The sequence below is a fragment of the Phaenicophaeus curvirostris genome, chromosome Z (assembly GCF_032191515.1).
Source record: "Phaenicophaeus curvirostris isolate KB17595 chromosome Z, BPBGC_Pcur_1.0, whole genome shotgun sequence".
In the NCBI taxonomy this organism is placed as follows: Eukaryota; Metazoa; Chordata; class Aves; order Cuculiformes; family Cuculidae; genus Phaenicophaeus; species Phaenicophaeus curvirostris.
The window spans coordinates 49,171,238-49,199,190 of NC_091431.1; the positions used below are offsets into that span (position 1 = coordinate 49,171,238).

At 39.9% G+C, this 27,953-nt stretch overlaps 1 protein-coding gene across 4 annotated transcripts in view; it reads left to right on the plus strand.

Annotated features, from left to right (window-relative positions):
* Positions 1-8,895, plus strand: part of FCHO2 (FCH and mu domain containing endocytic adaptor 2) — a 91,774-nt gene extending 82,879 nt beyond the window's left edge. For all 4 annotated transcript variants that reach the window (XM_069881124.1, XM_069881125.1, XM_069881126.1 and 1 more), the window contains 4 exons: positions 810-1,009; positions 3,123-3,187; positions 5,613-5,777; positions 6,004-8,895. In XM_069881124.1, coding sequence (XP_069737225.1) covers positions 810-1,009; positions 3,123-3,187; positions 5,613-5,777; positions 6,004-6,026 — 453 coding nt within the window. In that variant the 3' untranslated portion in view covers positions 6,027-8,895. The remainder of the gene's footprint in view (positions 1-809; positions 1,010-3,122; positions 3,188-5,612; positions 5,778-6,003) is intronic.
* Positions 8,896-27,953: the final 19,058 nt, after the last annotated feature.

The window sequence follows — 27,953 nt, forward strand, 5'->3', positions numbered from 1 at the left end:
CCAAAGAACCTGTACATCTAGCTATTAATATCATTGTAGTTTCCAGATCTTCCCAATATAACTTAAAATTTTGGTATACTGAATCTATAAAAAGCATGTTAGGTATACAGAATTCCTGAGAAAGGTGAAAGGAACAAAATATTTATTTGGATTGCAGAAATGAGTACTGTTGAAGAGTGACATCTCTTTAATATCTTTACTGTCGGGGAAAAATGAGGCATTGGCATGTAGAAACCCTGGCAGATAGGAAGGTTCTGGATTGCCAAGGATAGTTGAGAGGGGGCAGCAGGACACAGAAGGCTCCTCAAGTAAACTAGGAAGGTGATAGAAATGCAGCAGGGTGGTAGGACAAGCTCGGTTACGGAAGGAGCAGCATCCAACACTCCTGCTGTAGGAAAAGAATGCTTTGAATAGGTAAGAACTGTTTTGCTGGCTGCTTGGGCAGCTGAATTGGTATGGCACACAGCTGTTGAAGATGAAGTAGTTTTGCCACAAGCATGTTTCTTATGTGAGGCAAAACACAAGACTAAAACAAAACTATTTTGACTTATAAAAGCCAGAACAGGAAGAAGCCTCAAGGGCCGGAGGGAGTTTAAAACTTTTTTTTAATTATTTTAATTTAAAATTAAAAGAACAGGAATTGCTTTAGGCTGCAACAGTCTTCAGAATTCTGTGATTAAGGACTCAGACATCAACTGTTCTCTTGATTTTTTTCAGGGTTTAGTTGTATTTGTTACCATCATTCCCTAATTCTGCCCAAAAGAGAAATATTTTAATTCAGTTGCTTTCAATGATTTGCTGTTTTACAGGTGTCTTCAAATGGCATCCAGTCCACTCCCTTGAATCTTGCAACTTACTGGAAATGTAATACCAGCACTACTGAAGTGAGAGTGGACTACAAGTACAATCCAGAGTCCATGAATGTTCCTAGTGTGCTGTCTAATGTCCAGGTTGTGGTACCAGTAGATGGAGGAGTAACAAACATGCAGTCACTTCCACCTGCAAAATGGTAATACTAGTCCTTTTATTTTTATTATTTCAGATTGATTTCAGTGTATGCATTGGTGTCATAGACAGTCTGAAAATATTCATTAGAACAAACAAGTGATTTCTTTTTTGTGATAAAATGTGTAATATCAGATGTTTAAAACATTTTCTTGTCCAAAACAGTTCACGTGAAGCCAATTTGCATTTTCAGTGACAAAATATGTACCCATTCCAACTGTGTAATAATACAAGACTTTATGAAATAGCCAGTATTCACTTTCTCTTGGCTAATAGAGAGGATCAACATTTTTAATACGGTAATTTGAAACACAAATATCTTTGTTGTTAAAAAAACAGGTCTTGTGTATAAATATATCCATATATATATCTTATAGAGACAGTAAAGGAAATACAGTTCTTAAAAAGATTTCTTTATGGTTCTAGCTTAGAAATTATCTTGTAATTGAAATGGTTTTAAAACAAACCTCAGTAAGGAGGAGGTCTTCATAAGCCCAGTAGCTCTGTCTCTCATTTTCAAGCATCATGCAGATAATTATCTGACTAGAAACTACCTGCCCCCACTTTCAAAGCCTGTGTTTAGAGTAGTACTTGAAAGCGAGACACAGATCTCAGGTAATGATGTTTTTCCATGTTTGTGAAAACAAGCAGAACGTAGTGGAACTGGGCAGATCAGTACATCTTTGGAACAAAAAGGGAGCAGAATTCAACCACTGTGCCTGTGGTTTGGCAACATGTAGCTACTTGCCCAGCTGTAATGTAACTCCTGGGCTGTGTTGTGGTGTTTGCCCAAGAGGGCAAAGAGCACCAAGTTGAAGGAAGTCAAGCTTTGCTAACTGTGTAACTTACACATCAGTTTACCTTCTGAAGCAATGATCAGAAGATAAATAAACCTGATGCATTTATCAGATTAGTTCTCATGTTTCTGGAGGCAATACTTGTAAGTGTGTTAATTGTATAAAGTAGTAATACAGTATCATTTTAAGTGGGTGGAAAAAACCCGAACTGGCAAGACTGAATCTTCTTGACTTCATATTTCAAGGAAGCAATACTTCTAAGTGAATCACCTTCAGCTTATTCTGAGCAAGGGCAGGTTCAGTATCATGTCTGTGCAAGATGACTAGAGTGTCTGGTGAAGCCAGATTCCTTGCTCAGGCTTCTTCCCCAAGCCTCTCTGTAAGGAAGCCAGAGCGAGAGCAGGAACACCCACCCAGAACACCTACTGTTACCAAGAAAGACTCAGTGATGGTTTCATTATAGATTCGTCAAATTAAGGGACTTGAGCCCAGATTCTCTCTTTCACTTATGCAGTCACCTGGAAAGCTGATCATAAAAAATACAGTCAACTATTTGGTTAGTGAATTGGTGTTTGGGTTTTTTGAATAAATATTTTATAACTTGATCTCCTGCATGTAACCACTACCATCTGTGCTACTTGTGTGAGGATTTCACTCCTGCTACACCAATGCCAAAAGTGACTTCAAACCTATCAGCACTCTATGCCATTCAGCTTTACTTTCCCTTAATGGTACTACTGCGAAGTGCTCCAGGAGTTAAAATGCCATGTCAGCTTAAAAACCGTGGTGGTTGGTGCCCTTTTGTGCTCCTTTACAATGTCGAAAGTTAACTTAAACCCTGCATCACTTACACCAATGAGTTTTACTAGAACAGAAATGAAACAAAATTCATGCTGTCAGGAATCTGACATAAGAGGCAGCAATCAACATTGCTTCCCCTTGTACCATCATCATGAAGCGCAAAAGCACAGGTTTCAAGCTGCTGTCAGGGTGTTTGGCCTGTCCTTAGCCTTTGAAACTACAGAGGATTTTGAGTTGTGGAGTTGATCCATCACCAGCAAATAGGCATACCCTGTTCCCTTACACAGGACAGCATTAACTGTAGAAAAAGATGGTATGTATGTCTGAGCTCTGCTGCTCTGAGGCAGCAACCTTCTCTTTCTCCTGTTTAGTTTGTATAGTTGTCCACAAACTTACCTTAAAATGATTAAGTATTTTTATAAACCTTCATTTAGAGATATCTGTAACATACCAGGGCAAATCTATGGAAATAATGTGCTAAAAATTGGTGATTATAACAGACCTACTGTTCTTTTACAGGAATGCAGACCAGATGAAAGCATATTGGAAAATATCTAGCATTTCAGAGAAGTCTGAGAATGGAGGCAAGTGTAACTCTTGTTTTGTTTTCTTGCACAAAAAAATTGTAACACTAAAAATGTAACTGTTTTAGTGTCTACACCCTGATCATAGGTGTTCTCCTGTATCTTGTTTACCAGTTCACTTTCTTCTCAATGAATTTCCTCCAAAGAGATTCCATTAACAGTGAGATGTAAAATATAAATTTATTAATTAGCTGTAAAAGGAAAAATAGTGAAGCCCCTTGAGAGCAATTAGTCGCCCTAAAGTAGAGTTTAGACTAGGTAAGAAATTATTACATCAACGCTATTTGGAAGTAAGCAGTTGTTCGAAGAGGAATATGTTTAACACCTTTGTCTTTTCACACTCACACAATTGAAATAAAGTAGAAAGAGTTAAGTGAAAGAACTAGGAGGAAGAAAAAAAAAAAAGATCCAAAAATCCTATGCTGAGATAGGCTCAACAATATGTGATCCTTGACCAGTATTTTAAGGGTCTTTGTTTAGACCATATACAACTCCAGGGAAAAAAAGGATCTGTGCATACCACTCAGAATGGTAATTTCTATATCATTTGGTAAGGTACCGGTAGTTGTCCTCCGCCTCATAGCATTTCCTTGAGGTCCAGTTGATATCACAGCCCTTTCAGTCTTTCCAGATGCAATATTCTTATGAATCGGAAAAACAGGGACCAAAGGGAGGCATCTGTGTCATCTTCAAAGCCTCTATGGAGAAGTTAATGTGAAAAGGAGTAGTTTAGCCCTGCTAAGAATTTAATGAAGGACATTATGAAAGCACTCATTTGCTTGTAAATACAACTGGCTTAATACAGAAACCACAAGTCTAGAAAAGGAAGACATCTTCTGTCCTTCAAAGGCTGCAAAGTTGTGATCATCATCAAACAAAATCAGAGAGAATTTGATGTGACAAAGGTTATTGCCGTAGTCTGGTGGACTTGATCATTGCCAACCTCACAGTTCTTTGCCATCTGCCTTACACTATTATTACATAGGAATAGCCCTCTTTTTCCTTTTTTCCCCTTTTTCAAATTGTGGACCTTCTTGTATAAGAAAAAAATCATACAAATATAGCCAAATGAAGAGCTGCTGTGCACTTTCAGAGCACCATAAATGGGCTGCCAGTGATGTGGATTGCATTTTCTATGTGTTCAGCACACTTGCGGGCTGGTTCTGCTATATTCCCTTCTCTTCCCACCATTTTTCTTCTCCTTTTCTTTGAATATAAACACATAGAACTCACAATTCTGTATTTAAGCTGGTCTTACAGTTACTAAAGCAAAAGGAGAAATTGAATAAACATTGTAAATATTAGGACAAATCTCTTGAAGTAGTCTTTATTCTGGTGCACAGGGTGGTAACATGTTTTGAGGGTTTTTAATGGTTCAGTACATTATGTGAGCTGTCAATTGCAGACAGCTAAAACAGTGAACAAATTTTCAAACACTTGAATATATGAGCTTCCATACTTCAAGTGGAAGTTCCATGGACCTACTGAAGTAATGAAATGGACCTTAAGCCAAATTTATTAAGAACAAGCCATTCCATAAAATAATTTCATTCATAAATTCCCGTTTTTACACCAGTAACATTTCTTACTACATTTCCTTGTCATTTATCAGTTCCCATTGATTAAGAATAGCAAGGTTTTTTAAGGAGTAAAAATACTCTACTTCCATTATTTCATTATTAATTACTTAAATCTCATTTTCCCCTGCATATTTTGCAAGTATGAGAAAAGACTTGCTTAAGAACTAGAAAAAGAGACTATTAACAATGTGCGGTGTTTTTTAAATGCCTTGCATTGGCTACACAAATGCGTTTGCATTTAAAGTAAGTTTGAACTATTACTTTTTTTGTAACTGATTTATAATATAATCAAAGTGACACCTCGCCATTGTCTCTGAAAAATCAACAGAATTTTTTTTGGGAAAAGTATTGAATTAGAGCTTGTCCTTATTAGAAAAACCAAATTACTGTACAAATTACTGTACAGCTTAATTTCTTTCAACATTTTTGTTCATGTACATTCATCCAGGCAGATCACAACAATATTTGAATATTCCAATGGACTTTCAAATCCACTAATGAAAAGTATTACATGTGCTGTAGGTGGTAGTAAGTGCTTAAGGACCAGCAAGCGTAAATTATGATTATAAGGACCAATTAGATATTTCAAGTAATATAGGATTACCAGGCTGTTTCACACACACATCCTATATAACCTTGCAGAAATGCGTATTGTTTCTCTTTAAATCATTCACTAGTCACTGCCTTAAACAGAGTGTTGGAAAAAATAGACTTGTACTATCATCTCTCTTGAAAATTTTTGTAAGACTGCTACTAGGAAAAAAACTTCATTTCTTACTACTAAAAATTATGGGTGGTATTATTCTTGCAAAACAACAAGCTTTTCAGTTTTCTTGTTTTTATAGGTTCTGGATCCCTCAGGGCAAAATTTGAACTTTCAGAAGGACCCAGTAAACCAGCAACACTTGCTGTGCAATTCATTAGTGAAGGAAGCACCCTTTCAGGAGTAGATGTAGAGCTTGTAGGCACTGGCTATCGGCTTTCCCTCCTTAAGAAGAGATTTGCCACTGGTAAGACACTGATATGCTTATATATTCAAATTAGTATTATGTAATCTATAGCGTTACATTATAAAATATGAAACTGTTAAATCAGTGATGCATTAATGGTTACTTTACACTAAAACATGGCTGAAAACTGTCTCACAGGTTTCTTGATTTTCCATAGTTGCTCAGTTAAATACCGAAAACATCTATTTTACCTGCTGACTGCAAAAAAATTACCTTTATTTTTCAGGACGGTATATGGCAGACTGCTGATATACCTGTGGAAGTCATTGGATCAACAGAGTGCAAGAAGCTCACTCTGCCCTCTCTACTTTTCAAACACTATGTTAACATGCATTAATTTTTCAAAATGTTGCCCTACTTTGAGGCTGAACTAAAGAACAGAAAATGCACTTTTAAAAGTCATTTTGCAAACTTTTTATTACTTTATAATAGCACTGAAGTTAACTTCAACACTGTCTGTAAATTATCAACTGAAATATTTCGGAAAATTTGTTGAGATTTTAGTAAATTTATATAGATGAAGTCAAAATAGTAATCCATAGTTGTAACGGAAGTATGAAATTTTATGTTATACTGTAAAAACTAAAACCTAAAAGTGTAGGAGAGCAAGCTAAAAGTATTTGAGCTTTCCATAGGAAATATTCATTTTTCAGATTCTTTGATTGCCTCTTTTTAAAGAAAACGGGGAAGTCTCATGTAGTTCTTCTAGCCACTCACACCACAAAAACAGCTGAGTTAGAGATGTATAAAAGAAATGTAACTCTGCCCATGTGCCATATAATATTAACATGTAAGTTGTTTCGTATAGGGTTTTTTTCCTAAGTGCAATCTGTTACAAAATTGCAAAAGACAGCAGAGATTTACTTCTGCAGTTAGTAAGTTTTATGGGCATTGTGATTGTTTGAATAAATGCTGTAGATTTAATTTATTTTTATATGAACTGCATAACATTTGTGCCTTTAAAAAGAGCCTGTGCCTATCCGATTTGTATTCACATGCCTCACTTCCTTTTTCAAAGTTTGGCTCTTCATCAAGAAAGCACAGTGTTTGTATAATACACACAACTTCATAAAAATTCCTTTGACTGGGATTTGTTTAGAGGGCAGATTGGCAAAACTGGAAATTGTTTTGGAGAAGGTTTAAAATACTGGATTACTTCTTGATGGGGTAATTGCAATAAATGTGGCTGTAGTAAAGGGAGATGCACCATGCATGACTTTAAAGTTACTATCTCAAAGTTTTAAAGTCACCAAAGATGAAAATCCTGAAAAATTACTGAAGATGGTAAAAGGCAAACTTTTGAAGGAAAACAGCATTTCCCTTCACTTTGACTGCAAGTCTTTGGACACTGAGTGCTGTTGGAGTTGTGTGATGTGAATGTAAATATAGTACTTCAGGAGGAATGGAATTCTAAAGGGGATTTTATGGCAGCAGGATGACAAGTACTGCCATTTGTATTAGTTGTTTGTATTTTTTATATAACCATGAATTTCAATATTGTTTTATCATCTAATCTGCTTGCCACATTAGTAACATTTTTTAAAGCAAGTCACTAATTTAGAAAATCATCTATGTATTGTATTATCAAGTGTTTTTTCAATGCTGAAATCAAAAGTATTGGGGAAAAATAATTCAATAATCTGTACATGGGAACTTTATATAAGCATTTTGAATACCAGTATCTATTTCAAATTCCTGTTAAAATAATTAAATGTGCTTGAACTAATTCATGCAAAAGCAGTAATGAATTGGACTGCTGCAGCTTTAAAATAAATTAAGCTTTATAGAGGCTCCATAAATTCTAATGTATACTACACACTTTTGTAGATGAGAGTTCCATTGTTAGCACTAAGCACATACTGTACTGTACATTGGAAGGGGATATTTGTATTTTAATTTGCTAATCTTATTGAATGTTAAATTTCTAACTCATAAAATGGTACAGTCTTTTTACTGGAATCTTAATTGTAATCTGCTTTGTAATCAAACTGTGTTTAACATGACAATATTTTATTAATGAAAAACCCAAACTGTATTGCTATCTTTAATCAAATATTACTTTCATTTCTAAGTTAAATGAAGTAGTTATGTTTCAGCACTTTTAAACTAGCCTTCATTCAGGTGATTATACATACATTTTCATTGGGTGCAGGTTACAATTTTGAAGCCATACAAGTTTATATAGACTCTCTGTAAAGAAATTCAAAAACAGTGTAAAAAGTACATGTAGCTATCTGACAAAAAAAATCTTATGTAGCAAGCTGGTTCTTGCTTGTGTATACCACAATACCCATTGTAGCTGCCTCCTAAGAAAATTAATTTGTAAACAGAACTCTAAAGGGTCTGAATTTTTAGGAGTTGTTACTACATCAGACTGTAAATTAGAGCACACAAGTCTATCTTACAAAAATTGTAAATACTGATTTTTCATAAAATGTAAATTTAAAAAAAAAATTGCACCCATAATAAACATGTAATATATATTTAAATACTGATTTATATTGCCTATACTTTTGCAGTTAGTCCTACTGAGCTTCTAAACAATAAGATGATAGAAAACAACTATGCCTGTTTTAAACATTTTAAAAATATTGATTTTTAAGTGCTGAGAGTTAGAGATAATATATGAACTTTTTTATATATTTAAAAAACACCACAGAGAAGGGTGGAAAGATTAGTTCTGCAAAGAGTTGCATATTTACTAATTTGGAATGCCTGAGATGTCTTCAATGACTCATGACTTTACTAAACTGCTGTGTTCAACTAATATCTTAGATTAGGTAAAATTTAGGGTATGTTTATCAGAAAAATCACAACATTGTAGATAGGACCTGCTCTCTGTAAATAGTGTTATTAAATGCTATCCATTCCCTAACTTCCTTGATAAGGTTATGTTTTGTTGAGTGCACAAGATAAAAATCAGTGTCAAGATTAAAATTATTCTTTCTGATCCTTCATGTTCTGCTAGTCAAAAAAAGTAGATGAGTTATGTACTACTTCAGCAGTCTGAGAATAGTCCTTCTAAGCTGCAAGAACAGAAACAAAAGGTGAACCTGAACAAATGCACTTGAATCTGTTTCTTTCCAACTAATCCTACAGCCTGTGTAAGTTTAGTAAGTAATGAAGCCTGGCTGAAAAGCTGCCAGGAGGAGAAGGACCTGGGAGTGTTGGTTGACAGCTGACTGAACATGAGCCAGCAGTGTGCCCAGGTGGCCAAGAAGGCCAATGGCATCTTGGCCTGTATCAGAAAGCTCCGCCAGGGGAGGTTCAGGCTCGACATAAGGAAAAAATTCTTCACTGAAAGGGTCATTAGGCAATGGAATGGTCTGCCCAGGGAGGCTCGCCTTCCCTGGAGGTGTTTAAGGTACGGGTGGATTAGGTACTGAGGGGCATGGTTTAGAGATTGGTGGGAATGGTTGGACTCGATGATCCAGTGGGTCTCTTCCAACCTGGTGATTCTATGATTCTATGACTTATTAAATTGACTTTCTCAGCTGGCTGGATATCCTGCAACAAGTACCATTCTGGTCATGCTGGAGAGCAATAGTCCCAGGCCTAGATTCTTATGCTGGAAGGCAGGGTTGAAGAATGCAAGTGCCCAACAGTCAGATCAAATGGTCCATCTAGCCCAGTAGTTTGTCTTCAGTGATGGCCAAAGAAGAGGTTCTGGCATGGAGAGCACACAAGCCATTTCCTGTCTCCTCTCCAGCATCCTCAGATATTGGTCAGGGGTGTAAAAAAGGTACAACGCTGTTCACTAGTGTTCATTGAACTCAAAGTGTTGGAGATCACTGTGCTGGCACTTCTATTAACATTTGACTTTTGTTATTGTAAGCCAGTGCCCATATACTACTCAGCTACTGAAAACTGGATTTATACTGCTCAAGCAGGTTTGTGGTTATCTAAGTACATGATCAGGTAGTTTTTCAGGGATAACTGACTACCTGTACCACTGCCAAATAGTATTTATGGAGGATATTTGAAGGAGCCAAGATATTTGATTATCAACTGGAACAGTGCAGAATTTACAAGTGTGGCAGGCTTTGCTATCTAACTAGAAAGCAAGGTCTTGCATCATGACAAGAAGGTTCACATTTCAAGTCATGTGTGTTTGAGATTCATAAGATAGGCATCTTAATATATTTGTACCTTTTATTTTCTTGGAATTGCTAGGTAATTTGTTTCCATTTCAGTTGTCATGAAAGAGCAATTTTACTTTAGAGTATGCAAGAACAAACTCAGGAATTCCTCCAAGGATAGAGTAAGCTAAAAACAGTTCAAGGCACTAAAGCAGCAAGTAACATATTTACTGTGTGGTGCCCTTGATTGGACTGATTACCAGACGTCTTAACTGAAAAATTAATGTTTACCTTCAACGGTGCATATTATTGCAGCACTGAGTATTTCTTCTTAACTCAGTTTGACATCCATGTTTACTGATGTTTTGATTTTTAAGTTCTCCCTTAGTCCATTCAATAACCAATAGAAAGCGTACAGTCTTGAAAAATAATAGAATAGTCTTCGAGACACTAGGGTTCTCTTCTGAATTACTTAATAAACCTTTAATACTAAAATTCTGTATTTTCTGTAGCTGCTTTCACTTCCTCTGGAATCCGTGTTTTATGTTTTTAAATCTGGGATGGCTATTTTAATGATTATAACAAACTGTGGTTTTGTTTGCCATTGTCCAAGCTTTCTTACTTTCTAAAGGCCTTGCTCTATAACTTAGCTTTTTTTAATTATTATTAAAACTCAGCTGTTTATTTTTTATTCAATTAGGTTAATAATCATGAGCCATAAATCATGCTAACTTCACTGTTCTGATTACAATTCAGCTTCTCCTCTTTGCATCACCTGGTCTGCCTTCCTAATGTTCTCATTTCCTAAGTCATGTTTTCAGCTTCAGAAAGTTAGCAGTGGTGAAGTGTTCAGCAGTGAATCCATTCTTTCTTCATTGTGGTTAAACGAAGCAGCCTGTTTTTTACAACAATTGCTGATTCTCCCCTCCAGATGTTCCCTCCTGCATTGTAATTAGATAAACTCCTTGCGGAGTTTCCACAGCCTTCCCTTCCACTTCCCACAACTGTCACTGGTAGGTTATATAAATGAATAGTCATCACCAATACAGAAACACTAAAACAGTCCCAGTGTTTGTACTGTTAAGGCATTGCATTGAGGCAGGATGAACCAACACAACTTGGGAAGGAAAATAATACAAAAAATCCCACAACAACCCAAGCTCCAAAACTGTTATTTACCTCTACTTGGGTTGCACTGTGCTTCTCTGGATGCTTATAGGACTGTGGATTTTGATAGAGAACCGAAGTCCAAACAGACACAACTTCCAGCTCCTGACAAAGCAGCTGACCACATTCTTGAACACAAGTTTTTTCAGCACACGTCAGAATCCCTCAACCTCTGTGTACGAGTCCCTTCTGACTTCTGTGCAGTTCCTAGATTGACAGCACACAGCAAGTACTTAAATATGTGAGCACATCCCCCTCTGTAGCTGAGATCTTTCTGAAATCCCGTGTATGGGCCAAATGCTGCTGAGGTTGTCTCCTGTCAGATTTGGAAATGGAAATCACATTTCCATTTTCTGAGTCACTTGGTAACAAATAGCAGGCTGGATGTCCCTTCTAGTGAAAAACCAGAATTTGATGACTCAACTGGCAAAATAGATTTGGTGTTACTTAAGCTCTAAAATTCAGAAGATTGTTCTATTTAAGAATTACATCTTGTACATCTCAAAAAACTCAGTCTCAGGCAAGCACACTGTTACTCTGACATGACATCTCTACATAATATAAAGCAAATACTACACTCACAGAAGGCAGAATAAGGAAGTTACATGGGAAAAACAAATGTGGGCTCCAGTGTTCCCTTTAGATTAAGGGGGAGAATGTGTATTTGACACAACTTTCCACAGAGGAGTTGAAATTTTTCAAAAAAAGGTCAAGGTGATGGGCCATTACAGCTATTCTCTTGCTTTTTGCAAGCTAATTGAGGAGACCCGTAACCTTCTCAAAAGTGAAGTTGTAACTTTAATACTGTGGGAGAACATGCAGAATATCTTCCCCTGCAATAAGTTCAGCTCCCTCTGTGTAGCTGTGAGCTAGGACTTGGTGCCACTGCACTCAGTGGTGACTGAGTGCAGGGAGCACAGTTCATCAAAGCATCCGCCTTTGCTCCCAGGCACCATAAATTTCCTAGAGGGAGAATTAGAATCAGAGAGTTTTTGACTGACAGCATCTTCTAGCCTTTCTCCAAGGTATCACCCAGCTAAGATCAGTCCTAGAGTAACATGGTTTTGGTCAAAAAGAGTAAAACCATTATTTGTGTTTCAGGAAACAGTTCAACCCCTGTGTAAGCAGCAACTGTGCAGTCACCTGCTTTTCATGCTACCAATCATAGAATCACCAGGTTGGAAAGGACCCACAGGATCATCGAGTCCAACTATTCCTAACAAGCACTAAACCATGTCCCTTAGCACCTCATCCACCCGTCCTTTAAACACCTCTAGGGAAGGTGTCTCAACCACCTCCCTGGGCAGCCTCTGCCAGTGCCCAATGACCCTTTACATGAAATTTTTTTTCCTAATGTTCAGCCTAAACCTCCCCTGGTGCAGCTTGAGGCCATTCCCCTTGTCCTGTCCCCTGTCACTTGGGAGAAGAGGCCAGCACCCTCCTCTCCGCAACCTCCTTTCAGGTACTTGTAGAGAGCAATGAGGTCTCCCCTCAGCCTCCTCTTCTCCAGGCTAAACAACCCCAGTTCTTTCAGCTGCTCCTTGTAAGAGTTTTCTCCAGCCCCCTCACCAGCTTCGTTGCTCTTCTCTGGACTCACTCCAGAGCCTCAACATCCTTCTTGTGGTGAGGGGCCCAGAACTGAACACAGGATTCGAGAAGCGACCTCACCAGTGCCGAGTCCAGAGGGAGAATAACTTCCCTGGACCTGCTGGTCACGCTGTTTCTGATACAAGCCAAGATGCCATTGGCCTTCTTGGCCACCTGGGCCACTGCTGGCTCATGTTCAGTCACTGTCAACCAGCACCCCGAGATCATTCTCCTCCAGGCAGCTTTCTAGCCAGATGCTTAGGAAAATGCTTAGGAAAAGCCAACAGTTTTCACAAGTTAAAAAAAAAAAAACTTCCAAAAAATGTTGCGTCGTTCTTAGACTGCTGAGTGTTACTTGACACCAATTTTTAGACAAAAATTGTTATGAGCTGTACCCTTAAAGAGTCATTCCCAACCAAAAGGAACTAAGATTCATCTATACCTCCTATTCAGGTCATCGGTAAAGGTAAGTACGTGTTTGTACCAACACACAGCAGGAGCAGTAGTATCCAGAAAACAGGTTCGCTACTGTCAGCTGCACACAACAGTTTACAAGCCATTATTTTAGCATCTGATTTAAATCTTAAGTCCTTGCTCCTCTGTCCAGCAGTGCCAGTAGCCTGCTATGTCCTCTTTATAGTAGCAGTAAAGTATTCACAGCACACTGTACCATATACAATGCAGTTTGAACATGAGACACCTTTCTACGTCCATCCTGTAAAAGTTAACTGATAACACTTGGAATCTCCTGCTACTATATTTGAGCCCCTGTGATCTCTTCTATTGTAATTTTTTGGAATTAAGAAAACTCTAAGGTATTTTTAAGAACTTGTTTTTTGTTCAATGGTGAACAACAATATCTGCCATCTCTCATCTGCCCAATCCTAAAATGGATTATCCAGCTGCATTAAATTTCTTTTTACGTCTCTTCTGGACTTTTTCCTTTTGTTAAAGGGTCTTCTGTTCTCTTAGACTGTTTAAAGCATTCTATGCTTGCCTCTATATCTTCACCATGAATGTTTAGCAAAGCTGCCTTCTCCTATCTCCTAGCATTGTTGCCATTACCTATATTTAAAGACACACACAAATTGTCAGTAGATACACAACACAATTTAACCAGCTTGCAAATAATTATTCAAATGAATTTGAGACCACATCAGGTATAACTTTCAGTGTTCTCCCCAGACTTCACTAGGGAGTATTCTCTACAGAGAGTGCTCTCACCATCTTGTATGCATTCCACTTGCATCTCTGCGATGAACTGGAGGTTGGTGCATAGAGGTTGTGGAAATAGATAAACATAAATGAAAGACTCTCTGATGTAGTCACCAAATGAAGAACCATAAATTATACCTCATCTTAAGCTGCCTGTCTGGATTGCAAAAATATTTGTGACAATCAAGTCACCACAACTTGATTGCATTTCTTGTTTATATCAGGTTCAAACAGTATGGGAAGGTGGTACTTAAAAAGGTCACCTTTTAGATTTTCTAGGTGCTCATAAAGCAATAACCTCATGATTGAGATGCCTACACTAATTAAAACCAACCAAACTGGCTTTGGCCACAGTTTCATGATAAGCCAGTTGAACATTTCAGTATTGCCAAAAGACATAGGCCTTCACCCACCACACCTTGTACCAGCATGCATCATACCTATGAGTCAACTCACCAACCAGACATACATCGAACCCAGAAGAAAAATGAAAAAAAAAAAGAAAATAAAAGGAAGAAAATATATTAAGTTAATCCAACTGAAACAGCTTGCAGCAGGGTCTGGCAAACACCAGCCACAGGAATTCCCTAAGAGCAGAGAAGGGGTAGAGAATGAGTTCTCCCCCTTTTGGCAGCAGCACATCATGATCACAGCTCAGCTGTTCACTAAACCACAGCCAGAGAGGGGAACTAAAAGCAGCTGCCTCCAATGATGTAATGCAAGACTTCTCTTAATAGGGGCTATAAACCCTGAAGTCATAAACTGTAAGATTGATAAGAAAAGCAAATAAACAAAAGGGGTAGGAAAGTCCATGTAGATAGTTTAACTGTGCGTAATAGAAAGGATTTTTCCTGAAAAACAACAACAAACAAATGTTTAACTTCCACTGTGTTACTTGACCCTTACTAGCTTGAAATGCCAGAATCATTAAGAACACAAAACAAGGAGAAAGAAAAGTGTTCAATAAATATTTTGTCAGATTTCTTAAAGGATATCTAGATTATGTAGTCACATGGTGAAAATACTTTGCAATCCAACAGTATCTAAAGAGAGATGTTTACACATCATCTACTAAAGCTAATTATTTTTAAACCAGCAGATCAGATAAACAACATCCAAGAATTTAGCAAGTCGAATAAGCCATACTATGGATCATTAATTTTTATTTCAGTGAGTCTTAAAATGCTGGAAAGTATTGGAACATCAGAAGGAAGCTAACTCGGCACCATTACAGAAAAAAGGAAAAAGTGACTTTCCAAATAACTATAATATAGAACTTGGTAAGAAAATTAAAATACAGTTAAGATAATTACCATCAGTCATGGAGGCACTGATGAGTGGTCTTAAACTAATTTAGGATTAGGTTGAAAATCTGGATAAAAAAAAAAAAAGATTATGTAAGATACCTGATTTAGCAGTACACAACATTTTGGTTTATAATTAGAGCAATGCAAGAACATGATAGATTAAAAAGGGTCTTAAGACATAAATAAGATGGAAATGGCTTTAAGCACATTTCTGATTCCTGCAGGCTTTGTAATACTTTTCCAGTTACCTCATGTTAAAAACCTGAAGTTCTGGAGACGGCAAAAGGCTGAAGGAGAAAAAAAAAAGCTAGATCTCACATATAAACACTTTTCACCACATAATCATGAGATAAAATAGGCAGGAAGAGGCTTTAGGATCAACTAAATTAACAAATAACCCATCACTCTGAGATAACTAAGGACTTTTTCTAACTATTCTTAAAAGACATTCAGGGCCAGAACTGCTGACAACAAATCTGCAGAGCTGAGGTTAGAGGGGGACTCAGAAGATCATCTATCCATTTCCCCTGCTCAAAGACCTGAAGTCTTGCCAAATTAATGAACTCTTCAGAGACTAAAATGTGGAGGTTACAACAAAACCTTTGTATCAGAAACGGCGTGACCAGCAGGTCCAGGGAGGTTATTCTCCCTCTGGACTCACCACTGGTGAGACCGCTCCTCGAATCCTGTGTTCAGTTCTGGGCCCCTCACCACAAGAAGGATGTTGAGGCTCTGGAGCGAGTCCAGAGAAGAGCAACAAAGCTGGTGAAGGGGCTGGAGAACCAAGTCTTACGAGGAGTGGCTGAGGGAACTGGGGTTGCTTAGCCTGGAGAAGAGGAGGCTGAGGGGAGACCTCATTGCTCTCTAGAACTACCTGAAAGGAGGTTGTAGAGAGGAGGGTGCTGGCCTCTTCTCCCAAGTGACAGGGGACAGGGCAAGAGGCAATGGCCTCAAGCTCCACCAACGAAGGTTTAGGCTGAACATTAGGAAAAAATTTTTCATGGAAAGGTCACTGGGCACTGGCACAGGCTGCTCGGGAAGGTGGTTAATTCACCTTCTCTGGCGGTGTTTAAGGGATGGGTGGCCGAGGTGCTGAGGGGCATGGTTTAGTGTTTGATAGGAATGGTTGGACCTGATGATCCGATAGGTCTTTTCCAACCTAGTAATTTTATGATTCTGTGATTCTTTCCCAGTGTCTGTGTCAGATCCTACCAGGCCCTTAAAGCTGTCTGATATGATTCAAGCACATACTGTGGGATCAAGCTAAACATTCTTATTCCTTAATTAAGAGCTCTACCCACAAAGCTGATCTCTGTATAGTACAGTACAGTACAGTACAGTACAGTATAGTATAGTATAGTATAGTATAGTATAGTATAGTATAGTATAGTATAGTATAGTATAGTATAGTATAGTATAGTATAGTCAGCTACCATGCAGAGAGGACACAAACCTTAGTGGAGCAGTCTTTTATGTTTCTGGAATCTTTATCCAGATAATCCAAGGTTTATCAGTGACTCCCTGTTTGCAGTCAGTCATGGTATAAAAAGGTCTACAAGCCACATGTCAGAAAAAAGGTATGAGCTATATTCAGAGATTCTTCTTCATGGCACATAACCCAACCTGCTCCCTTTTTCTACATCTAAAGGCTTTCAGAAATTACCTCTGGCTACAATTTTCCTGAATAGTAAGAGAAATCTGAACTTGAAAGAATCAAACCGCCTGTGGTGACACAGCCATTTAAATCACTTTTCCACTTTGGGAGACTAGTGGCTTAGGTGTGTGGCAGTAGCATCTATAGGTACCATTTGTTAGAGAATGGCTTTCAGCCTCACTGCCTGGATTCAGTCATGCACAGGCGTGCACTTAAGACACTCAGAAGCATCAGTAACCTGCCTTTCTTCTGTCATAATGAATTCCACAATACAGGAAAACAAACTTTTGAGATTGCACAGAAATTAATTTTCATCTTCCATAATGGCAAAGTAATTACATACAGCAAGCAAAACACTAACAAAAAAAATCAGCTTAGGCAAGGTCCTTCTACAAAAAAAAGAAAACCAAAACCACCTACTGCATTTAGTATCACATCTGAAAGTACTGGCTATGGTTAAGCTAACAGTCCTTGTTTCTTGTTTTTTATTTTTAAACACTAAAATTTAAAATGCAGAGGTAGATATGTGAAAAATAATCTTACTATCATATCATTTAACTTACTTTAGAGTCAATATGGAGAGTATTGAAAAGAAAAAAACACAGGACTTGCAAAATGAATAGGACGCCAATAATTTGAGCTGATATAGAATCATAGAACAACCAGGTTGGAAGAGACCCACCGGATCATCGAGTCCAACCATTCCTATCAAACACTAAACCATGCCCCTCAGCACCTCGTCCACCTGTGCCTTACACACCGCCAGAGAAGGTGAATTAACCACCTCCCTGGGCAGCCTCTGCCAGTGCCCAATGACCCTTTACATGAAAAATTTTTTCCTAATGTTCAGCCTAAACCTCCCCTGGTGGAGCTTGAGGCCATTCCCTCTTGTCCTGTCCCCTATCACTAGGGAGAAGAAGCCAGCACCCTCCTCTCCACAACCTCCTTTCAGGTAGTTCTAGAGAGCAATGAGGTCTCCCCTCAGCCTCCTCTTCTCCAGGCTAAACAACCCCAGCTCTCTCAGCCGTTCCTCATAAGGCCTGTTCTCCAGCCCCTTCACCAGCTTTGTTGCTCTTCTCTGGACTCGCTCCAGAGCCTCAACATCCTTCTTGTGGTGAAGGGCCCAGAACTGAACACAGGATTCGAGGAGCGGTCTCACCAGTGCCGAGTACAGAGGGAGAATAACCTCCCTGGACCTGCTGGCCACGCCATTTCTGATACAAGCCAAGATGCCATTGGCCTTCTTGGCCAGCTGGGCACACTCCTGGCTCATGTTCAGTCACTGTCAACCAACACCCCCAGGTCCTTCTTCTCTAGGCAGCTTTCTAGAAAGACTTCTCCTAGTCTGTAGCACTGCACAGGGTTGTTGTGCCCCAAGTGCAGGACCCGGCATTTGGCCTTGTTAAACCTCATGCCATTGGACTCTGCCCAGTGGTCCAGCCTGTTCAGATCCCTTTGCAGAGCCTCCCTGCCCTCCAGCAGATCGACACTTCCACCCAGCTTAGTGTCGTCCGCAAACTTGCTAAGGGTGCACTCGATGCCTTCATCCAGGTCATTGATAAAGACATTGAACAGGGCTGGACCCAGCACTGAGCCCTGGGGAACCCCACTTGTCACTGGCCTCCAGCTGGATTTCACACCATTTCCCACCACTCTCTGGGCCCGGCCATCCAACCAGTTTTCCACCCAGGAGAGTGTGCGCCTGTCCAGGCCAGAGGCTGACAGTTTCCCAAGCAGAATGCTGTGAGAAACTGCGTCAAAGGCTTTACTGAAGTCCAGGAAGACCACATCCACGGTCTTTCCCTCGTCCAGCAGCCGAGTCACTTTGTCATAGAAGGCGATCAGGTTAGTTTGGCAAGACCTGCCTTTTGTGAACCCGTGTTGACTGGGCTTGATCACCCGGTTCTCTTGCATGTGCTTCATGATAGCACTCAAGATCACCTGCTTCATGACTTTCCCTGGCACTGAGGTCAGACTGACAGGCCTGTAGGTCCCTGGGTCCTCCCTGCGACCCTTCTTGTAGATGGGCACAACATCAGCCAGCCTCTAGTCCAGTGGGACTTCCCCAGTCAGCCAGGACTGTTGGAAGATGATGGAAAGGGGTTTGGCCAGCACATCCACCAGCTCCTTCAATGCCCTTGGATGAATCCCATCTGGCCCCATAGCCTTGTGGGTGTCTAGTCGGGCTAGCAAGGCTCTGACCACCTCCTCTTGGATCATGGGCGCCTCGTTTTGCTCCTCTAGCTCCTGGGTTTGTACACAGACAGAACGACTTTCTTTACAATTAAAGACTGAGGCAAAGAAGGCATTAAGTACCTCAGCCTTTTCCTCATCCCCTGTCACTGTTGTTCCTTCTGCATCCGATAGGGACTGTATGGTCTCCCTAGTCCTCCTTTTATTATTTATATATTTATAGAAGGATTTTTTGTTATCTTTCACAGACTTTGCCAATCTGATTTCTAGTTGAGCCTTAGCCCTTCTGATTTTTTCTCTACACAATCTCACTTCCCTCCTGTAGTCCACCCAAGAGGCCTGTCCCTTCTTCCAGAACCCATAAACATTTCTCTTCTTCTTGATATCGCTCAAGATCTCTCTGTTCAACCAAGCTGGTTTTCTCCCCTGCTGGCTCTTTTTCCGGAACATGGGGATGGCTTTCTCCTGAGCTGCTAGGATTTCCTTTTTGAAGAGCTCCCAGCCCTCATGGGCTCCCTTGCCCTTAAGTACTGTCTCCCATGAGACTTTGCCAACCAGCCTTCTGAAGAGTTCAAAGTCTGCCCTCTGGAAATTTAATACTACTGTCCTGCTAACCACCCTCTTCACTTCACCTAGAACAGAAAACCCTATCATCTCATGATCACTTTGTCCTAGGTGTCCACCTACTGCACATCCCCCACAAGGCCTTCTCTGTTCACAAACAGCAGGTCCAGGAGGGCACCTTCCCTTGTTGGTTCATTCACCAGCTGTGCAAGGAAGTTGTCTTCCACGCACTCCAGGAACCTCCTAGACTGCTTCCTTTCTGCTCTATTGTACTTCCAGCAGATATCAGGAAGATTGAAGTCTCCCACAAGAACAAGAGGCATGGATCTAGAGATTAACCCCAGCTGTTTATAGAAGAGCTCATCAGCTGCTTCTCCTTGGCTGGGTGGACTGTAACAGACTCCCATCACAAAATCTACCTTCTGGTGGGCTCCTCTGATTTTAACCCACAGGCACTCAATCTCCTCATCACCACAATCCATCTCAACGGAGTCCAAGTCCTCCCTTACAAAGAGGGCTACCCCACCTCCTCTCCTACCCTTCCTGTCCCGCCTGAAGGGTTTGTACCCCACCATAGCTGCACTCCAGTTATATGAGTCGTCCCACCACGTTTCCGTGATGGCAACAACATCATAGGCTCCTTGCCCTACGACAGCTTCCAGCTCTTCCTTCTTATTCCCCATGCTGTGTGCATTGGTGTAAATGCACTTCAGCTGAGCTGCCGAGTCTTCAGCCCTCTTAGAGGGAACAGAGTTCGTTCCCAATTGCCTGGTAACTGGAGTAGCTAGCGCCAGAGTGCCCGTATCTCCCTTAGTACCCCGAGGTGTGTTCTCCCCCACTTTCTGTGTGGTGACATACTGGTGGTCCTCACCAGCACACCCTCTCTCAATCACCAGTGCCCCATGTCCAGGCTCGTTCCTGTCTAGCCTGGGCTCAACCCCCTCCCCCTTCGCATCTAGTTTAAAGCTCGATTTATGAGCTTAGCTAGGTTTTTAGCAAGGGCTTTAGTCCCCCTAGGAGACATACGTGTCCCATCCTTCGTAACAAAGCCTGGGGGTGCGTGAGCCACTCCATGATCAAAGAAGCCAAAGCCCCTCTCCTCACACCAGGCTCGGAGCCAGGCATTAATTGAATTCTTCTTCCTGACTTCCCGCTCCTCTCTATTTAGCCTTGGGATGGAGCAGAATACTATTTGTGCCCCAGAGCCCTCCATCATTTTCCCAATGGCCCTGAAGTCATTCTTGATGGCTTTGGTCTTTCTGTTTACTAGACCATCATTACCAGTTTGGACTGCTGTCAGAGGATAGTAGTCTGTCTCGTGGACCAGGGAAGAAAGTTTTCTAGCTACCTCCTTCACTGATGCCCCCGGTAAGCAGCAGACCTCTCTGTGGAGCAGGTCTGGTCTGCAAATGGGTCCCTCCATTCCTTTTCAGAGGGAGCCCCCTACAACAATCACCCTCCTCTTCTTCTTAATGGAGGATGTTTTTATCTTTTTCTGAGGATGGTGTAGCCCAGGGAAGGATTCTAGGCTGTGGGAGCCATCATCCTCATCCTCAGGGCTGGATTCCACCTGCAGCACCTGGTACTTGTTCACCAGGGGATCTGGGGTTTTGGTGTCTGGGGGAGGGAAGCAGGTTTCTTTCGTCTGGCAGGAACTTGCTGCCATTCCCCATCTCTTGTAACCCCAACCTTGCAGTTTGCAGGTGGATGGTGTTTGGACACACCAGCTCCAGCAGGCTGCTGAGTTAGTGAGAGGGCACTACTCCACTGGTCTATCTCCCTCTCACACTCCCTGATGGTCCTCAGCCTCTTTACCTCCTCCCTTAACTCCTCCACCATGTGAAGGAGCTCCCCCACTCGAGCACAGCTTTCACAAGTGGATCCAGTACCAGAGGCACGAGCTGGTGTGGGAGGGGGACACTGCCTGCAGCCCAGGGTCTGGGTAGCTGCATGCACCCACTGTGGCTCTGAGTGGCAGCATCCATCCTGCCTGCTGTAGCACACGGAGCAGCTTTAATCTCCTGCCGGGTGGCCACCGTGGTCCTCAATGTCTTCTGTCTAGTCTCTAGGTCCTCTCTGCGCCCTGCCTGCTCACCCTGCCCGCTCGAACTGCCACTCAAACTGCCCCGCACCTCTTTGCCACGCTCCTTTTTCCTGTGTATGAACACAGGAAAACAGCACTTCATGTACAGCAACAGCACTGTACTGTAAAGGAAAGGTGAACTGAACCTGACTGTGACCAACTGGCATTATGCTAGATTCTTTATCTACTTGATTTTAAAACAAAGACTGTGTCACTTTTTAAGACATGCTCTAATTTAAGGAGGAAGTAATACAGAAATTTCTATGGCCTGCATTTAACAGGCTGTGCAAGAAAACTGGAGTGCTTTATAGGCTGTAACTTTTAACAGCAACTCTTGAGGACCAGCTTAAATGCAATTCCAAAAAATAAACCTTCCAGGTTTATAGCTTCATTGAAGGACTAGAAAAATAACACCTGTAGGTTTTTCTGTTGTTTTGAGTGTTTGTTTGTTTTTAAATTGTAGATCCATCAGAATGCTTGTTCTGAAACTGAAGGTGTTTATCCTTTAAATATTACCTCAGAAAGAGAACTTGTAAGCTGACACAAACAGTATTAGAAAGCATCATCCTAAGTTTGGATCAATCACTTACACAACAGAAACACCTGTGTTCATGTGTCTGCTTTAGATAAAATGAATCAAGAAAAAATGTTTAAGAAAAGAACACAGTGTGTCAAAATTGCATTACAAGGGAGAATATACTGTAATTTACTTACAGAATTTTTACATTTTCTTGAGCCCTCTATGTCTAATTAAAGTCATTAAATCTTCTGATAAACGTGCTTTACATGAAAGTGTGCCCAGTGTGATGAAAACTTTATTTGATGTGTGGCCTGGTGATATCAGCAGGCAAACTGAACTTTACATGACTCATTTTATTTATCCACAAAAATCAGTTAATCTTGTTCAATGAAACATAGTGAAATCAATTTCACTACAAAATTCCTCCTCTCTAAATATCTGTAGGTCTGTTATAAATGTCTGTTGTTTGAAAGCAACCCACTTACATACCTCACTCACTGAACTTTTTCAATAGTTCATGGAGCAGCGAATTCCACTCAAAAGATGGTGCTCTCAGGATCTTCATAAATACAAACAGCCAGAAGCAAGATATCTGCAATCATAACCTGCACTGAGGTGCCACCAACATATTTTGCATATTCACAGCTTCTCTCCAAATGGTCAGTATTAGATTAAAAAATGAGTAGTCCTATAAAGAACCGGTGAAAAAATTGTTAAGGAAGGAGTGAAAAGACAGCATCTTATTCAAGCCACTCTCACATGCTATACATCTGGAGTCTCTAAATCTTGTCTTTGAATTACCTGTTATTATTGCTAAGCACCTAATGGCACTCACTTCTGCTACAGGGAGAGGACAGGGGGACACAACTTCAGCAGCAACCACAACCTGATCACCTTGCTCAGCCACAGTTCACTGTTAAACAGGTTTATCTTTTCAAGTTTATGCAAGTCCCAAAGATTCAAGAGAAATGAAACCAAATTCAAAGAGGATTTTCCCCTGTACAAATTAAACAAAGGTAAATATCACTGAGGATGCTTAGAACATAAAAGATGCTTAGAAACTGAAAGAGCTTATTAGACACTGAAATAATGATAATCTTGATGGAAAATGTACAGGCAACTAAGTAGAAGTAAAAACTAATGATCTAGTAGCCTGGTAACTTTTGCCTAAAAAGAAATGAGATTTCATTACAAGTGTTAAACAAAAAAATATAGACTGCTGAACTAATCATAGTTCATTAAGACTTATTATTCCCCACCTCCAGGAAAAAAAATTCACACTCTGGAAAGTTTTTCCTTCCCCGAGTTGCAGTATCACAAATTAAATGCTCTAATTTTTTTGTGTCCACTAGATGATTTAGTCTTGACTAAGAAACATGTCAGATGCACAGAAAGCCTCCAATAGATTATAAACCGCAAGCCCTGCACTTTTCATACTACAACACAAAATTTTACCTTTGCAAAGGGTTTTCTAGTGAAAAAGCTGTACAAGTATATGTTACAGAGGTAAACTTAACTGGTCAAAAGGTTAATAATCATTTAAATGCTCTACTGACAGAGAAGACACAAAGTACAATTTCACCAGCTATGCATCACTTGAGTGTTTGAATGCAAAAAGTATTTTCCAAAACTGTAGTCATAAGATAATTTAAGTTAATACTAAGGAAGATCAGTTAAAGGAGTACTCAAAGTATTTATCAAGCCAATAACATCTGGCATACAACTTGGTTAGGTTTTGCTCTATAATCTTAAAATTAAAGATAGTATTTCGCATTTAACACGTGCTAATCCAGAAGGGCTGAGCTTAGCTCTGATATCACGCACTGATGATATAGTGTCACCATCTCTCTTGCATAAATATTGACCCTTCCACTAAGATAAATGCAGAGCACCACGTTTTGATCACTTGACTCAAGCACTTCCAGCAGTCTGAACTTGAGAAAAGCAGCTCTCATTGTATACTTCTAACCTTATCCTCACCTGCAAATACCATTCCAGCTGGGACCCGCACTCAGTCTAAGAAGTTCAAGGTTTCTCTTCTACTCAAATTCTGCTGTAGTTTGGACAAATACAAAACTAGCATCTGCAGCTCTGGAAATAACAGGAGGACAAAAACACATGGACACATGTCTCCAAAACACAAGACTCCCAGATCACAGGAAGTAAACAGTCTGACCACATAGCCTAGATATGAATACTCAGCCCTTGGAGGCCTTTCTCCTGGACTGGGGCCACTTACTCATTTATGTTTAAATGTTAATTGAACTCAGTCAATGACACACCATCAACATGCATTTTCTCCTCTTTAAGTTATACCCAACTACTGTCCTTGTCTTCCTTTTAAATAAGGACATTGCTGATGAACTCTAAACCAGAAAATTATAGGTCTTTTAAGACTGCTTTAAAAACATGCAGCTTACGTGGGGAAAGTTTTTCTCAAGTCCAGACTGGCTCTCTGTGTGCACTGGATGAGAAGAAATGGAAAGGCTTTGCATCCCAGTTCCTCACTCCCTCAGCACAACCAAGCTCCAGGCTTCAATTCCTGACTTGTGAGAGGCAGCACAGCCCTTGGCCAGGGAAGAACTGTCTGCTGCAGACCCCTATACTGACATGTGCAGTACATGGGAGCACTCACAGGGCTCACCTTCACTTTCTGAACCCATTACCATCACAGTTCACTGCAAGAGCTACCAGCACCACCAGCTGAAGTATCTGCCATGCCTTTTTCATAAAAATCAATGCAAGCGTGACAAGTAAACTCAACAAATTAAGATGCAGATGTGAGATACAGGTCTAACTCTCCGGGCCAAAACAAAGCCATTTGATTTTTCTTAGGGTTAATGCGTAAACCTCTTTGATTCTTATTAATTTTTAATTATTTCTCTTTAAACATCTTGATATCCTCTCAATACTTAAAGGGAGCTTCTAAGGAGATGGGGCAGACTTTTTAGCAGGTCCTGTAGAGATACGACAGAGGCAATGGGGCAATGGTTTTAAAACAAAGTAGAGTAGACTCGGACTAGATAGAAGGAAGAAAGTTTTTTACAATGAGGGCAGTGAAACACTGTAACAGGTTGTCCAGAGAGGTGGTAGATGCCCTGTCCCTGGGAACATTCAAGGTCAGCCTGAATGGGTCAGGCTGGACGGGGCTCTGAGCAACCTGACCTAGTTGAAGATGTCCCTGCTTACTGCAGGGGAATTGGACTAGACGACCTTTAAAGGTCCCTTTGTCCCTTAAACCTGAAGCATTCTATGCTTCTATGATTTAATAACAGAAATATTGAACTAGACTGTTGCATTCACACATTTTTTTAGAAGGACTAGGGGTGGAGAAGATTTATGAAGAGGAGGCAGTGGCAGCCAGCCAAGTCATGAACTCTCCACACAAGCCTAGGCCCTGAAGAAAGCCATCATCTTGATTTCGTTATTGGGTCTTTCTCAGTTTCTCTTGGAGACTGGATCTTCACGGGTCACTAGGGTACACTGGATGAGCACAATGCCACAAAGCCATTTGTCTGCTGTTTGGGAGGAGGGTGTCAATGCCTAGTTCACCCTCCCTTCCATTATAGCCAGCATGACACTCTTTTCCGTGGTTCTTTTATAGATATCTGCCAAACTGCAAAGAAGAACTATTTCAGGGTTAATTGAGTTTAGTTCAAAAACTTAGTGAATGTTGGAAGCAAGTCTTGTAAATTCTGAGCCTACGAATTCACAACTCTAATAAAACAAACTCTTTTCTATTCTTGTATTTCTAAGTATAGCTCCTTTGAGTCTACCAGAATTTAAATAAACTGAAAACGACAGTTCTTAGCTATTCAACTGAACTTTGCAGTTACTGTGCACATCGAGTACTTGCTGCGAACTGGCTGTACAAAACTTGACAGGAATTGAAGAACTGGGTCACTTTTGACTTCTGTGCCATCATCTCATTTGGTCCACATGGTCATAGCAAGCAAGCTGCAATTTATAAAATAAAATCTACTACACATTACCTTGATGTGTTCTTCAGGACTTTTTGATTAAAATTATACTAATAAAAGGCCAGCTCTCACTGAAACAAAGCAAGTAGGACCAACCTTGTCTCAAACATCTCGTACAGTTTCAGAAAAGCAAATGGAAAATCTTCCAAGCATACTGGGAATTACTGATATTTCAGTATTAGTGGTTACATTCTCATCAGAACAGGTAAGAGTGCCTGGATTCTGTTGCTGTGCTTTCAAACATATAAACAGGTTCTACAGAACATATTTAGTGTTTTGAACTGAAGTACAATCTCAGTACACCCAGTATTTCACATGTCTAATCTCAAAAGAGAAAAATTAACAGCTGTGATTTTATTAACCAGTCTCATATTACTCAACAGATTAACATCTCTTCTGCACTGTGGAATTTTATGCTAGAAGTGACCAGCATTTAGTCTTACTTACTGCATTAATCTCTTCATTCCTAGAGACAATCATCATTAGGCAAACAATCCAAGCAGCATAAATGGCTTTTCCATTTATATCTATGTTTGCTAACTGGAAAAAAAAAAAAAAGAAAAGAGGAATGCAAAGGTAGTAATTTTCATTTATATTTCATCAGGTTATTGCTGTAAGTACTGGCTTCCATCAAAACAGCCTAGACTAATTCCCAACCAATAAATTATCAACAGCTACATTTCTCTGATCATCATCCCAAACGGTAATCTTCTTGTCAGTGTCTTCATAACTGTTATCAACTGTGACTCCAGAAATAATATCAAAAGCAATGAATTCCTGGTAGATCTGAGTTTCCTGTTATGCTCCAAGTGTGAAGACACCGTAGATCTCCATAGCTCTGCTTTCTAAGCCAGTCCAAAATACTTTATTTTCTTGATTAGCATCAACATCCAAAACCAGCTATGTCCAGACGTAACACAAAAACTCTCAGTACCTTCCTGTATGGTGAAAGACATTTTAGCTCCATTTTTTTTTTTGCCAAATATTACCACTCAGGTTCTGGAATTAAAATATACACTACTCATAATAAAACGGTTACTATGTTAAAAGTTCTTTTTAAAAAGTTAAAATATAATTCTGAAATCACAAGATATGGCTCAAGATTACAGTTTTATGGGTGTAGTCACATGACAGGAATCAACATCCACTTAATACACTGAAAACTCACACCAGGCTGAATCAGAATCTCATGAAATGAAGAATGATATTCCTGAAATCCCTTCTTTCATCATTGCTGTTAAGCCCTGAACACCAACACTACAAGAAACCCAAGTGGTGGGTGGAGGGAAAAAGCTGATGATGAACTTTGGAGAGAAATCGCTTGTATGTGGATGCTAGCCAAAAAACTTACTAACTTCTGTCAAGATTGACTTTTTAAAATATTTTAAAAAATGTGACATTCTTAAGACATGTTAGGTTTGGTACAAGAAGTATTTATGTAAAAGCTAAAAAAAAAAAAGGGTACATATAGGGGACAAGAAAACATACATCACAGCAGTGGTCCAATCACTTAGTTGCATGAGACAACTGAAGAAAGTTTAGCCTGATGAAATGAGCACCACATAACTGGGGTTCTTTTAATTACTAAAGTTCAATGTTGGAAGAACAACAGAACCAGAAGAAGAAATTGGAAAACTGTCACATAAACATTATTAAATTTCCTTTTGTCACTGTTGTCACTCATCATAAAATAGTCTGATTATACATTTTGATGGTCTTTCAATCTTTGCAAGACTTCATCTTCAGCTTGTGTTCACAACAAACACTACTCATCTTTTGTTCTTTTCAGGCTCTTTTTCAGTTCTCTTCTTTTCTTATCTTCACTGA